General features: G+C 44.4%; 1 protein-coding gene across 4 annotated transcripts in view; it reads left to right on the top strand.

Moving 5' to 3' along the window:
• Nucleotides 1-15,639, top strand: part of LOC128430449 (RAS guanyl-releasing protein 2) — a 34,110-nt gene extending 18,471 nt beyond the window's left edge. The window contains exons 11-19 of one of the 4 annotated variants that reach the window (XM_053416507.1): nucleotides 132-413; nucleotides 4,297-4,371; nucleotides 4,720-4,845; nucleotides 5,505-5,620; nucleotides 5,748-5,889; nucleotides 9,912-9,948; nucleotides 12,675-12,833; nucleotides 13,765-13,827; nucleotides 15,066-15,639. In XM_053416507.1, coding sequence (XP_053272482.1) covers nucleotides 132-413; nucleotides 4,297-4,371; nucleotides 4,720-4,845; nucleotides 5,505-5,620; nucleotides 5,748-5,889; nucleotides 9,912-9,948; nucleotides 12,675-12,833; nucleotides 13,765-13,823 — 996 coding nt within the window. In that variant the 3' untranslated portion in view covers nucleotides 13,824-13,827; nucleotides 15,066-15,639. Of the gene's footprint in view, nucleotides 1-131; nucleotides 414-4,296; nucleotides 4,372-4,719; nucleotides 4,846-5,504; nucleotides 5,621-5,747; nucleotides 5,890-9,911; nucleotides 12,563-12,674; nucleotides 12,834-13,764; nucleotides 13,828-15,065 lie in introns of those variants that run through there. The other 3 variants (XM_053416509.1, XM_053416506.1, XM_053416508.1) reach the window with 3 other exon arrangements.
• Nucleotides 15,640-15,761: the final 122 nt, after the last annotated feature.

The raw sequence follows: 15,761 nt of genomic DNA on the forward strand, positions 1-15,761 counted from the left end.
AGAATCTTTTTGATCCTTCTAAACAAATCTCTCTTGAGACAGACTCTCTGTTTCCTGCCAGCTCTCATATACTCTCATCCCGCCCTGACGTGTCCACCCCCCCCCCCCCCCCCCCACTCACTCAACTACAGGTTTTTAACAACCTCATTGAACTGGTGACATCATGTGGGAACTACAGCCAGTACCGCAAGCGCTTCTCCGAGTGCTCCGGCTTCCGCTTCCCCATCCTCGGTGTGCACCTCAAAGACCTGATAGCCGTGCACGTGGCGCTGCCAGACTGGGCCGACAAGGAGAAGACGCGGGTCAACCTGGCCAAGACCCAGCAGCTGTACGCCATCCTGCAAGAGCTGGCGCTCATCCAGACCACGCCGCCTAACGTCGACGCCAACATGGACCTGCTCAACTTGCTCACGGTGAGTGCAAAGACCGGCCAGCTTGTGTGTGTGTATGTGCCGAGTCCAGGCTGAAAGATGTTTGGCTCGAATTAAAGATGGAACCTCAAAGAACATCGTGTACCAGGCCACATGAAAATCAGACAGCAGGGATGTGGGATAAAAAACTTTGATAGAGATATATCCTGTGTGTCCAGCCAGTGAAACAGGCGACCTGCTAAACCTGCTTTTCTCTGCTGTGATTTGATTGGCTCACGGACAGACAGACTAGAGAATAAATGTAGCCAAAGAATCCAAATGTCTTAAATAGATACATGATGGTCCAGTCTGGTCAGAACAGACAGTGTATCGCTAAATATTTAGTCTTTATTAAACCATTTTCGATTTGAAACATTTGATAAAATATTGTTTGTATGTGATTACATGTTATGGACTCTGATGCCAGATAAAGCTTTTGTATAATCTCACAAAATAACAAACGCAGACAAAATCATAACGGACCTAATAAAAGTATTTTTCTCCAATTTGTAAAAACACATTTTTAAGAAGATATCCTGACTTTCAGCTCCTATAATGTGAATCTGCCCCAAGGACACAGCTGGATCCTACATTTCCCATAATGCAGCTGTATTCTGCCTTCAGTACTCCATGTGTCCTAAATGACCACTTTCAGTTTGGTTTGAAGATGTGTGTTCCCTGAATAATGACTAAGCTGAATGTTCGCGGATACATACAAAATTATAGTTATAAGTAGATGGTGTGACCTGGCTCAACTTAGGCTACGTCCATATTATTACTATGTTTTAGTTTGAAAACAGCCTTTTCACACACAAATATTTGTCCACGCTAGCATTTTGGCTGATTGCTTGAACACAATAGCTCGTCTCCTGCACATGTAAATAGTTGTATCATTTTCAAAATGTAGAATGTAACTGCCCAACAGCTGTTTGCAAAGACAACCAGGTCAGAAACGCTTGTTATTGATTGTCCATGTTGCATTCTATGCTGGTAGCCCGAGGCTAAGGGCCTGGTTGTTTCCTTCCGGAAGTTGGTCACATGATAGGAGCCTGACGAATCAGCGAAGGCTATGTCATGACCGGAAAGAACCAATCGACAAGTGGTTGTGAGTGTCTACGCCATCGTTTTCAAATGTCTCAGTTTCTGCCCCTTGACGTAAACACAGCCTCAGAGTTTTTAGAAGTCTTTCCAATCTTCTCAGTTTCAGTGGCTCTAAAACTGGAGTTGTGTGGATGCCAGAATGGAGCGTTTTCAAATCAAACATAGTAGTGGGGTTAAAACATTTACTTTAAGAAAAGAGGGGTTGAAATAAAGGGTATCATTATAATGTTTTGGAGTATACTCTGAGCTGCTCTCCCACTCCTTATGTTACACTTGTGTCAATCCCCAAACAGGAAGAACAGGAAGTAATTGGAGCCTCCACCAGGATAATCCTCCAAAAACATGCCTCATGAAACTCATTCAGTTTGAAAGGTGGAAAGTTATTTTCTTACAAATGTGTAAAATTCCCCCTTTTCATGTTTAAAGTGAGAGTTATCTGTGCTTGAGTGCAGCTCAAACAAATCAGGATATTCCGCGGCTGAATCACAGGATGATTCATCCTCTTAAGTTCAGCGCCAGCTCTCAGAGGGAAAGAGCGAGACTGATGCGTGAAAGCCGACCTGGTGCTGTAGCATCAGTGAGAATTTGCCAGATGCAGATAAGAGTTTCCTGAAATTTGAGACCGTTTGCTTACTGAGTTTGAGCAATCCCCAAGCGATCGGTTCCGCTGCGTGGCTGCAGGTGTTTGTATGAGACTGCAGCTGGCGTCTCTCTTTCTACATAGTTTTTTTTCCCCTCCTGTGAAAATTAGAGAAAAACAACTTGACAGGTTTTGGAGCGGAGGGGCGGCGGGGAAGTTTGCCGGACATGAGCCAATACCCAATTATCTTACGCCAGCGCTTATCGGAGTTGATCTGGCTTGAGCGCCGCTTGGCTCGCAGCAGAGGAGAGGGACAGAAAGTCGATAAATCCTTCAAAAGTAATGAAAAAACGAAGGGGAAGGCCTGGGTGTAGAGCTCCAATAAGCAGGTTTAAAATCTCTTTCCTCCTCTTTTCATCAGCCTCCCAAGTGAAAGGTTTTCATTACATCAACCTGAAGGTGGTAAATACTCTGCTGCAAATCAGGAGGCCATACTTTAACTCAATGAAAGGGCAGGAAACACGATTACAGCAAAGAGGAGCCAGGAGGAGACTTATTTGAGGGGAACAGCGGATGCAGTGGATGATCACATGTGGCAGTTTGCTGTCACGCGTTTACCGGAGCAAAAAATAGACGCCATGCTCTCCTCACCTGTTGCCATAGCGGCTGTGTCAACGTGCGCCACGCCTCGACTTAACGACTCCTTTAATGAGCTTGTGTGTGTGTGTGTGTGTGTGTGTGTGTGTGTGTGTGTGTGGGCCTCCCACTTTGTTAAATATGTGAAATACGTAGAGCTCACAAGATCAAATCAAGATTCTCCTCCTGACTAGAGGTGTGGATGATAAATAACTTTAATTTAAGTGAAAAAACAGTTTTATTGGTACAATTGCAAAACTATTACAGGTCTTTTATAAAAACAGGTTTTGTCCTTGTAACATCTGCTGCTCCAATAGTTATTTTTTTCTCTCTTTTTGGCTTTTTAACTAACATTTGCCATTGCATGACCTCTGATGTTTTGTGAGGTCTTTACTTAAAGCTACGATGCATTCACAAGCTCCTCGGAAGCTCCCATTTGCCAGAGTTTTGAAGTGGTTATTCTGTCTTTGGTTTGTTCATTTGGAAAAAACAACAAAGACTGTTGTAATCATATTATCATACTTATGAGTTTAGAGCATTTAAACAACACATGAACACCTATTTTTGTTTCATATTAAAGTAGAAAGGAAAAGGATTTGAGCTGTGACATATGCATTGAAATAATTCAGGTTGTGTAGGCTATATACTGTATTGCCTAAAGACTATGGTGTTTTGCACTTGTGGGTGTTGAACATACAGTTTGCATATGATAAAAGTAACATTGAAGTTCATATTAGATGCTACTGGAGCTGATTGTAGAATTATTTTATTATTTTATCATCAAAACACCATTTTTCCTGTTATTCTGACATGAATGCACAGAGAGGATGTCTAAATGCGGACTCCTCTGTTCATGCATGCTACCGTTCTGATAGCTTTCAACCACAACTGCTGTCAAGTGATTGTTACCATGTCGTATTCTCCGCCTTAGAGACTATATCTGTTATTATTTCCTGTTTTTACTTTGAAGCGACTTACCTTATGTGTCTCTCGGTTGTTCTTCTTCCTGTCTTTGTCTCATTTCCCCGCTCTTGAGATGGTCTGACCTGCCCTGATATGTTTCACCTGTGGTCAGTTGTCCCTCTCTACTTGTCTCCCCATCTTGCTTTGTGTCTTCTGTCTGTTCGATGGCGTTCGGTTTTTGAGTATGGATTTTATATGAAATCCTGCGTATTCACTAGAAGCCTTCCCATAAACAAACCATTGTCCCATTTCAATGATGCAGAATTATAATACAATTCTACTAAATTACAGTGCTGGTACAGAGGTAGTGACATCACTGGGGCAACACTGCCACTTTTTTAGATTCTGCCCATATCATGGAATGCACATTTTCAATAAAATTCTGAAAACTTGTGGATTTGAATGCAGCTTCAAAAGGGTTTGGGCTTTTTACCACCACAAATTTGCAGCGGAATGGGATGGGAAAAGAAACGTGGCCTAAGCTCTAGGCTTGTTTGAATTTAAGGGGACTGTCGGACCTCGATGGAGGTTTGCACTCTACTGAGGGCAACATATGTCATAGAGTTTGGGATGGGCGATGACTTGAGGTGCCCTGTGTTTGTGCAGGTATCTCTGGACCAGTACCACACAGAGGAGGAGATCTACCAGATGTCCCTACAGAGAGAACCACGGAAACCAGTGGTGAGCAGCACAAAGATGGACAAAGACTTTTTTTTAAAACCCATATCCCACCCTACACCTGTCTTGAAGTCCTGACTGTTTTAGACACATCTTCATCCATATTTAAATATCATAAATTCATGCTCAATTGCCCCACAGAACCCATACGTGACCAGAGTGTCCCTCAGGACAATTGGAAATCTTTATTTTCATTCTCTCCTGATGTTTTGATCTATTGTCGTAACCCCTTGACTCCTGCTCCGCCCAGCAGCTGCCTTTCCCCCCTCTCCTCCCTGAAAGACGAAACCCTCTTCCTCCCCGTGTTGATATCGATCTTATTTGCCTTTTGGTCTCTCGTCGCCCCCGCAGCAGAACTCCAGCCCCGGCCCGGCACAGCCTGACCCCAAGCCCACGATGATCGACGAGTGGTCCGTGTCGGTGAAGCCCAACGCCGACCCGACGCTCATCAAGAAACACATAGAGAAGATGGTGGAGGTGAGTTTCTCTCCTGGAAAGGGAAGGGTGATCTTTTTGTCGTTATCCTCTCTACCACCAAGTTCTCGAGGCCTTTTGGGCAATTCTCTTGTAATCTTTCCACATGATCACTGAGGCTTGGTCGGTCATATGAAAACCATTTTTATGTCCTGGAACTGTGAGATTACACGATACCCTCGAGCCGAAAAGTTTTTATCGGTCTGGACTGCAGGAATCCTTTCACAACCCATGAATAATAAATGGCTGCTGATGTAAAAAAATGAAGGTATTGTTGCTCAATGTAGTTTTATATATTAAGCTCATTTCATACATAGAGGTAGATTCATGGTGCTGTACAGGGGCAAATTCAAATCAGAAGGATAAAGCCATTAAAAGAGGTAAATCAAGGGTCTAGGATCTAGTTGATTTAAATGTGGTTATATAATGGGACCGTTGGGCCTTGGTGGAGTGCCCGTATAGTTTAATTATGAAAATGATGAGAATTGTAGATTTTGTTAGAAGCATATTTAAACCTTTGCCCATTACAGTCTTAGTAGAAAAGTTATTCTGGGTTCTCATTCTTTAAGAGGGTAAATTAAAAGTGAAGATACATTAGTAGTAAACAGTGCTTTACAGCCGATAGACATTGAAGTTAACCTTCAGAACCCTCTCACTTACAGTCCGTCTTCAAGAACTTCGATACGGACGGAGACGGCAACATCTCCCAGGAGGAATTTGAAGCCATCAGGAACAACTTCCCTTACCTCAGCAAGTTTGGAGAACTGGACAAGAACCAGTGAGTTTTTTTTTTTCAGATATGTGCCCGTTCCAGCTCCCTGACTGAGCACGACGGTGCCAGCTCACCGCAGTCTGTCGCACAAATCCCTCTCATCTCTCTCCTGTCTGCTTGCCTCCTCTCGCAGGGATGGGAAGATCAGCAGGGAGGAGATGGTCGACTACTTCATGAAAGCCAGCTCTCTTCTTAACTGCAAGATGGGCTTCATCCACACTTTCACCGAGAACACCTACGTCAAGCCCACATTCTGTGAACACTGCGCCGGCTTTGTGAGTAAACAGCTGGTGCTTCTTCCTCACTTATAAAACCGTGCAGGCGATAATGTACAGATAGTTTTTAATACTGGGTCAGCTGTATGAATAAATAACCCTCCAGGCTCATGGGTAGACCTTAAACAAATATTGATCCTTGCTTTGTTTTTCTTTACATCTTTTCAAATGCATTGATTTCTTCACTAACCCACATCGATGGCACGCGTTGTGGCTCGTTGCAATAAGGTTCAAAGGTCGGCGGTGCTCACGCTGCACAGATTACCTGTATCTGCGCTTCATTTTTGTTTGTCTCCGGCCGCCCCATCTCTCAGAGGAGCTCCCCCCTGTCAGGTCAGGGCAACGCCAATTACTTTGAGCAATAGCCGCACACTGCTCAAGCAGCATTCTGGGAAATATGGGAGGAAGGTAATTGGGCAGGATGATAGGCCTCCTCGGCTGCAGTGTGTTTGTTTGTGTGTGTCCTCTGGCCCCCTTAACATTTCCCAAAGCCCCCCCCGCCCAATGAGCCCCGTGTTATTTACCCTTAGACAGTGAGTCAGCTGTAATGAGAGCAGGAATGGGGGGGCCCTCATCGCTGAGGTGACACCGCATTCAGAGAGAGATTGTAAGTGTGTCATAGATGATACTGCATGTGTAGACTCACAATAACACACCTTTACACACACCATGCGTCTCTTTTCCAGAGGAGAGTCAGGCGGTTTCAAACCATCCCGGGGGGGGGGGGGGGGGAACACAGACTAGAGAGCAGGGAGAGATAAGGACTCTGACAGTGTGTTCCTTCCTTTGAATGGTGTGTGTGTGTGTGTGTGTGTGTGAATGGGTGTATGTCAGAGGTAGATACACCAGCCACTTCCTCCCTCTGCCCGCTCCGGTGCTTTTCTCTTGGCTCCTTTGCAGAAACAACATTTTTCCCGCAGTCCATTTTTCAGCACTTGTCTCAAACAAGCTGTACAAGCCCAGCTGCCCCCCCCAACCCCCCACCCCATCCCCTGTAAACACTGCACAGTTCACTCACCTCCCATGTCTCACATGGATCTTCATAATCTCGCACAGTTTTGCCCGCAGCCACCTTCGGCCCTAACATCCTAATTAATGGCGCACGGACGAGTGTTACTAAATCCACACACACAGTATCAAGTGGTGCATTTTTTTCTTTGCCACGTAAAGTGTATCATTACAGTCACACATTCTTTCCTGGCTGACTGTCAAGGTTATCTATCCAACAATAAGGCCACAATATCCAGTGCATTTCCATTTCCTGTACGTGATCACACCTACCGAGGAATCGTCCATATAGTGTCCAAACTGCAGAAACAGCTTTGTTAATGTATTTGTCTGCATTTAGGTCACAAACCAGTGCTTGTAAACAAACCCTTCAGGGATGGTGTCCCTTGGGTGACCTTATCGCGCCGGCTCGCAGTATTTGGCAGTGGAGAGGGGTGTGCCCAAACAAATCTGTGTCCAGTCCCGGTTGCTTCAGCCACACACGATGAAGTTGACCCTTTGTAACATATTTTTCCTCTTTAAATGTCCAAAGCAGTTGGAGACATGTTGAATGACATGTTGGAGTACACAGCTCATTAGGTTTATATAGAATGATGGCATCAGCTTCATGTTCAATCCTCTCAGCCCTGTTTCTGTCATGCGTGCAGCGGAGGGGGGGGATTTAGATTTCATTTGAGGAGGCTTCAACTTTCAGGGACAGCAAGACTTTAAAAGAACACTTTGACATTTCAATACTTATTTGCTGTCTTTCTGGGAGTTAAAGGTAGGGTTGGTAATTTAATCATTTTGTCCAAATCCTCTTCATGTCCCATGCCACCAATTGTTGCAAGTGTAGCCTGCTCTTGCTAGATCTTTCTTTTTTTATTACCATCTTAAAATGAGTAGATAGACACAATAGATCTTATAGGAAGTGTATGTCCACTTAGCATGAACCTACAGTGGAGGCCTGTCCCTGCTGGTTCCCTGCCAACCTCAGGGTGACTCCAGGAAGGCACTGCTCCCTGACAACATAAAGTTAATTCACCCCTAAACTGCAAATTCATTTAATGTGGGTATCTATCTGTATTTACCAAAAAGTTTTGGAAAGCAGGAACAGAATATGTGAATTTTGTCATTTCTTTTTTTATGTCTGGTCAAAAAATATAGTTTTAATTTAGTTCAGAAACTATTTATAAAAAACCTTTTTTCATCATCCAGTATAACATGAATGTTCTTTCCGTGATTTAACTGCATGCCGGTAAATTCTGTTTGTTGTGGAGCTTCTCACTGTGCTCACGGATTCCCACTGTGTTTGTGTGTGTGTGTGTGTGTGTGTGTGTGTGTGTTGGTCTTTGTTTCTGTATATACTGTATGTGCCTCTACAGGTGTTATCTGTCTGCATGCATATAGGTTTGTGTGTGTGGGTGTGTGTGTACATGCGTGGAGAGGTCAGGATATCTTTCTGTGCACCTCCTCAGATGTGCCAGGACAGTGTGTGATCTCCGGCTCGCCCCTTTCAAGTCATTGTTCCCCCCACTGTCTGTGCCGTCCCCGCGTCCCTCTTGATCTCGGTCCCCCTTGCAACCCCCCGCCCCCCCCCCCACCCCCCCACGTCCCCCATGTCCCCACCGACCTCCCCTCTCTCTGCTTTTTCTTCCCCTCAGCCTCTCTCTCTCTCCCTCCCTACATCCTCCCACCTCTCTGTGTTCCATTGTGCTGCTCTTTTCTTGTGGAGGACACGATCTTGTATCAAGATGTGAATTACAGGTGTGTTTTCACTTGTTTTAGGACATTAGCTGCTAATTCTATCCACTTTCTCATTTACTGCAGTTAAAGGTTTTTCTATTCGTTTCAGTTCACCGCAGCTTCGAGCCTGGGAACGTACTCGAAAGAGCAAATAAGTGTCAAATGGGTTTGGTTGTAAAGGCGAAGGAAGGATCTGTTTTGCAGACTCTCCATGGCTGACTGAGATATACAAAAACTTGTTATTTAAAAGTTGCGTTTGGGCAGCCGACAGTGAACGATTGTTGGAGGGTTGCTCACCACACTGAGCTAGTGAAATGAACAGAAACTAATAGCAGGTTGGGAAGTGAGTGAATAACATATGGCACGCTCAATATTGTACTTTAACTAAATCCTATGCTTGTATGATTAAAATTGCAGAGAGCAACTGAGTGATACATCTGTCGTTTTTAGTGAATTTGGATGAGTCGATGTGAAAATGTCCCCATTCTCAATTGCACTCCCTGAATTTAAAATACAAGTGGCCATTAAAACTCTTAGGGGGGGGGGGGGGGGGCACACTGAAATTAAAGGTCAAAATATGGCAACAACAAATGATCACAGAATGTTTGAAGATCCACACACCTAGAAGCTATAACTGCATTGTAGTTATGAAATAAGGTGTTAGAGTGAATGACTTTAAAACGATGAGGGTTAAGGAGTTGAATATACTGATCTAGGCTACTTTGGTCTGATAAGTGGTTAATGTCATTTTCTGAAATTCATAGCGTAATAACCTGTACTTAATATAGTGTGAATCATTATCTGTATATACCATTAATTACTCGTATTATGGTTTTTCTTTAAGTAACGAGTAGATACACCTACATATTCTACGCATTGGGCCTTAATTTGAGAGATGACAGTTAAGTAAACAGCCACTTGATGCCTCTGCGGATGATTCTACAATCTATATTCATTCCTAATATCTCCGCCTCATCATTATGTTAAAAACCAAAGTGCTGGAGGTGAAAAAAGAATCACGATTTAAACAAAAGTTCTACTTGTGATCATTCAGGATCTGGGTCCATGTGATAACGATGAGTATTTTAATACAAGAATGACCTTTTGTTGACCTATCGTTACATTTTCTCCTCTTTCATCTGAAAAACGATGGCAACACCATGATTATTTCAACATCCCTCTTGCCGAGATGGAAACTAAATGAGAACTCGTCCTAATTAACACTGACCTTTTCTCTCTCTCTCTCTCTCTCTCTCTCTCTTTCTTTCTATCCGTCTTTCCTTCTGTAGATTTGGGGTTTCTACAAGCAGGGCTACAAGTGTAAAGGTAAGAGAGCGATTCTTCTGCTTCCACATCCGCTGCACAGATGTGTGTTCCCCCCAGATGTGCACAGCAGCCTGCAAAGAATTAGGGGATTCATTTTGAGGCCGTCCATCCCCCCCACACACACACACACACACACAGACACACAATCCACAGAGTTGAAGTGTCGAGTAAATGTCATCAACGCACACACCTTATCGAATACAATTCATCACACTTTTATTGTATGTCCACCCACAGGGAGCTCTGTTCGCTAACAGCTGCTCCGCCGGCCGAGACCACAATGCTCAATTATTTGCCCTTTCAAGGCTCCCAGCAGACGAGTGTGTGAGGAAGCTGCTTCACTTCACAAATGTACATATCTCCTCCTCGTGGTCATTAGCTTAAAAAACAGACTATTCTCCTCCTCCTCCTCCTCCTCCTCCTCCTCCTCCTCCTCCTCCTCCTCCTCCCTGTGGATGTTTGCCGTCGATACTCTCCGTTAATGCTCCAAGTTAAGTAATGATCATCTGCAGACATTCAGCCCCGTAATTAACTCACACAACTACACATGTTTCCGTCCAGATGCCAGGCAACAACTTTGGAGAATGTTTCGCTGGATCTAAAATGCAAATCACGCCGGGCTCCATCTGCCGCAGCGCCGGAGTGATTGATTACAGCTCGGCCGTGTGAGACGTTACAGCCGGGAGATAACATTTCATTGCTTTGCCAATCGTTCCGATAAATGGGGATATAAACGTTTACGGCACAGGAGTGAGGGTGGCAGTATTCACTTTAGTTTCCATAGAAGCCCGGGAAGTAGGACGGACATGTGTGCGTGGAGGACTTAACTTACAGTTGTGGTCGTGGTTTCTCCAATGTTAACGCAGCTGTTCGCTCTTTTGGTATATCGCTATCTTCTTTGGGTTCTTTGGGTGTATTTTAGCTTTTACACACAGTTCTTGGAAGGTGCTTCACTTTCTAAAAGGCAGACATGACTACCAGATTGCTGCCGTTGAGAGAAAATGAGGGGAAAACGGCAGGAAGGTCAGAAAACCTCAACACACAGAGACACTGACAAATTGATTCACGCATTACATCGCACTTAGTGTACATGCAGCATCCACTCCTACTCGTAACCCCCCCGCCCCCTCCCACCCAAACCTTCCCGATCGGACACCACCTTCAGAGGGGGGAGAGAGGACGGGGGAGTGGAGTGGTCTGTCTCATTCCAGTGCATTAAGGAGTCCAGTGGAAGTCAATGAAAGCTCCCGCACCAATTCATCCCCATTACTGTTGTTAGCCCGTACGCAGGGAGGTAGAGAGAGAGAGCGGCAGGGACATTATTAAAATGAATCACCCTTATTGAGAGTGTGTGTGTGTGTGTGTGTGTGTGTCTGCTTGGACGTGTGTTTATAGGAGCACGCTCAATGTTTTTGGGGGAAATCATTCATCCATCTGTTGCAGGGAGTAGGGAGAGATAATCAATACCAATTTATATAATTATCCATAAATGTGACGCTGCCCCAGCACTTCCCCCATAATACGGTGTACATCTCACCCAAGCACATTAACAGAAACAGGACCGCAAAAAGCCACAACTTAACTTTAATAACCACACAATGGAAACATGACCACAGCGGAAGTTAGCGACAATGGATATTGACAAATGAGCGAGCACAGTTACTTACTGCCATGGAATCCCTGGGTCAAGTGAGCCTTGGGTTGTAGAAACCTTGGTGCTTATATATTTGATTATGTATTTGATGTGTTATGGTTACAGGTTAATATTTTAAAATCAATTTCTCAGTTGACATCAGTAAGTAGCGTTGCTTGTTTCATTGTCAGAATCCGTTGTGGCTCACTTCCTTTGTGATTGGGTTTCAGTTGTGTGGCTTTTGCACTCGTGTTTTCTGTTAAAGTGCTGGTGTGAGACGCCGCGGCCACGGTGCCATACCCCTCCAATTTCATGGGCTTGTTAATGCACCCCCCCCCCCGGAGTACAATGACTCTAATTGATACAGTAATGCTACAAGGGCAAACAAATAAACACACAAGAGAGAAATTGCAGTGAGGCTGAACAAAAAGAAACATTTTCAATTGCTGCTTTTCAGTCATTTCAAGGCAAACAGTTCGCCGTGGAAGAAGTTAGACACTTGACCACTTATGAGGGGAAGAGGGTGATGTCTGACTTCCTGACCGAAGGAGAATAAGAATTGTTTTCTTTCAAAGACGTCTATTATGCTTTCAAGAGGACGTGGGGTTTTAATTAGCGAAACACCTTTTGAATTAAGTGTCAAACTCTTCTCAACGGCTTCAAGGACAAATGAGATTTAGTTTTACTGTGGTGATTTATTGTGCATTCAGGCTGGTTGTCTCTCACATGTTCTCTTGGTGCTGGCCCGTCGCCCCCCCGCTCTTAGACGCCCACTGGTTGACTGAGTTGCTGTCGGGCACAGTCGGCCTCGCCGCGTGCCAGTGTTCACGTGTCTGCATGGCGTGTAGAAGCACTCCCCCTTCGCCGCTCACTCTCCTGTTCGCCTCCATGTTCGTGTTGGCCCCCATTCCTCTGTCTGACCCTCTCCCTCTCTCTCCCCTCCACTCCCCCGCCACCCGTCTCTCCTGGCCTTTCATCCCCCTCTCTCGACGACTCTCCCTCCCTCTCATCCGACCTCTGTGTGCTCCCCTCCTGCCGCGGCACCGCTCCCTGCCGCCGTGCTTCCCCCTCCACGCGGATGCTCCTGGGGCAGCCTGCGGGGTGAACTGCCACAAGGCCTGCCGGAGCCGCCTGGCCGTCGAGTGCCGGAAGAGGACCAAGAGCATCAGTCACGAGACGCCGCCGGCTCTGCAGGCCAGGTCCTACAGCTTCCCTCCACCTGCCAACACCCCGCCCAGCCTGCAGAACACAGGTGAGTGGTGCTGGGGTGGTTTGTTAAAAAGTCACAAAAAAACATTTCCTCATCTGTTGTTCTTGCAAAGTAGCAAAGCAAAGGCAAAGAGGAGCGAAGAATTTTCATTTGCTTGGCACAATTGAGAACTTTTAAGATATGACGCTTGTGAACTCAGCATCAACATTTATAGACATTGTTCCTTCTACACAAAGAAATGATATCTGTTAAATGCAGTTATTTTCTTCATGCTCACATCAAAAGTGTGAAATAACATCCAACACTTGAATCCTCGAGGCAGGTGAAGGTGAATGATATTTTCAGGTGTAAATCTTTCGTCTCCCTAATGTGATGTCAATGCAGCATGAAGTAGTCTCATTTAGTTGATTTTATATATGAGGCATAATATTAAACCAATCTTCACAATCCTTCAATAAATAAAAACAGAATAAAAATATCAAAACAGTCTGTGAATCTAGTCCTTCTCTCACAGTAGTTCTGTTAGCTCAGAGGAATTTTTCAGTTTTCAGCTCCTCTCGACCCCTCCGCTTTGTGAGGGGGTGCTTTGGTCCATCCGCCCCCCCCCCCCCCCCCCCCCCCCCCCATACGGTGCACTGACATTTGGCAGATATTTTCAATAACAATAGTGTAATTTGCAATTGAGATGTGATTGGTCCACCACGGCGAGGCCAGTGACTCACCGCCGCAGCGTTTTCATCAGCTATTAGTGAAGTGGTGCCCTGCCCGGCTCTGTTATTATATCAGTGAGGACCTGGATGATCACTGGACGAGACAATAGAGCCAGGCGCGAGTAAACAGACAGAGGACACATATGTCATTAGATTTGCTGTGTGTTTGTGTGTGTGTGTGTGTGTGTCTGTGTCTGTTTGCATTCCCATTTGTTGACAAATCTGTTCCTATTTTCTCTCCCCTCACTTTCTGTTTCCATCAGTGATTGCCGAGGAGGATATAGAGTCGGTGGAGGAAGGTGTGTTCGATGTCCACCTATAACCAGGTGAGAGATGGTTTATGCTTCTTACTTCATGATAACCTTATTAATCACTAAATCTGACTCAATAGTTTTCTTTTATTACCTAGAATTTACTCCTGGTTTCCTAAATACAGTTCAACAATCAGGATGTTTGTATTCATTTGAATGTACAACATTTTATACCAACTTTGGAACATTTTACACTTCAACACACACAAAACTTAAGGAGCTTTGAAGAACTGTTTCAGTTAGTGCTGAATATTACCCTGTAATTACAGTTACCCGCCTGATGGAGGTGCTGCAGCCCCTTTAGTACCTTTGCCTGCCCACAAATCCTGGACTCTTTGAATGTGAACAGTTAGTGTTAAAAAAGTGTTAAACACTCAATCTTAGATGTGTATATTGTTATCATAGCTACCTGCCGAAATAATTTGCATAATGGTACATGACCTGTGGCTACATTTTCATTTGCTCAATTAAAATCACTAGTGTCAATCACATATAAGATACGATAAGATCAAATGTACCGTTATTGATCCTCCATTGAGAAAGGTCACAATTGACACAGCAATAAAAAAGGGTTGAAAACTACAAATACAAGGTAGAATAAAAATATAAATATTATCAACATGGCTGTTTTTATAAAGGTGCAAAAACTGTTACAAATTATTTATTTTATAAAACAAATCATGATCTGACAGGGATAAATCAAAAAAACACTAGTTGGAGGTAACAGTAAAAATACTCACATCTGCATTGGAGACATTTTGTCTTCCTTCCTCTTATCAGGCACTTCCTGCAATTTAGCTGGTGATTCCCAGAGATTCGCTCATTTGCAAGCTATGCAGGGGCCAATGGCTAATTTGGCAAATGACCATCTGAGCAATAATTCACATTTTTAAATGCAAGAACCAGTGTCCAGGTCAACCTACTGGTGAGCAAAATGAGTAGTCAGTCCATGGCAGGTTGATTAAGCACAGGTTTGTAGGTCGGAGAATATAGAGGCAGTCTCTATAAGATGGTAATTGCCGCCTCAGGGCTCAGGGGCTTTTGGTTTGTAAATAACTGGTGCATATTCCCAATCCAGTTTATCAAAGCAGATTACCACAAACTGAAAACCAACACAGCAACTGCAGGGCTTCAAGGGGCCTCCTGGAGGTCTGGGTTCCCAGAGCTGTTGCTATTCTGCACAGTGCAGACGTGTTCATTTATTCTCCTCGAGCATTCAAACCTATTTCACTCGCTGTATCGGTCTCTTGCAGGAGCTTTGAATTGAAGTGTGAGCCAGACGCGGACGTGCTGCAGTATGTGAGTCTGGCAGCACCCCCACGCTGAGGAGAAATTGCACTGAACACCAGTCAGGATACCTACACGGTGCCACACGGTGGACAAACGCCGCAACAGCAACCCCACTCCGGCTGACTCACGTGAATGTGAAGACCAATGTGAATGGAATGGTCTTTGTTTGTCGAATCTCTACATGTTGATCCCATGCCGACCAAGTGTTTGTGTAAATCTCACTATATATTCTATAGAAAAGAGAAATAAAATCCACAATATTGTATTTTCCTATGTTAAAGTCAGAGGAGTCAAATTTGAGCTCACTTTGCTGCAGATTGGAACGGCTGTTTACTTTCTTTTTTTTTTCTTTCTTTTAAAACACAATAGAGGTGCTGTCATTGCCAAGAATGTAAACCTGTACCCAGACTAAGCTGCTGTCTCCTTCATCTGAGAATCTCTGCTTTTTTATTGCTCGCCGGCTTGTTTTGAAATTACAATTTCGATGTCAGATAAAAAAAAAAGAAGGAAGATTGATTTGCGGTGTTCACGACAAAAGCGGCCACTTTGCAAAACAAACCGAGACGACCACGTGGACAGTTAGAATGACGGCGGACTTTGATCGGCGTCATGTTTCGCTTCATGTCTATCCTGACTATCTGGAACTGTCCCGTGGTTGT

This window comes from Pleuronectes platessa, chromosome 23, assembly GCF_947347685.1.
Source record: "Pleuronectes platessa chromosome 23, fPlePla1.1, whole genome shotgun sequence".
Lineage (NCBI taxonomy): Eukaryota > Metazoa > Chordata > Actinopteri > Pleuronectiformes > Pleuronectidae > Pleuronectes > Pleuronectes platessa.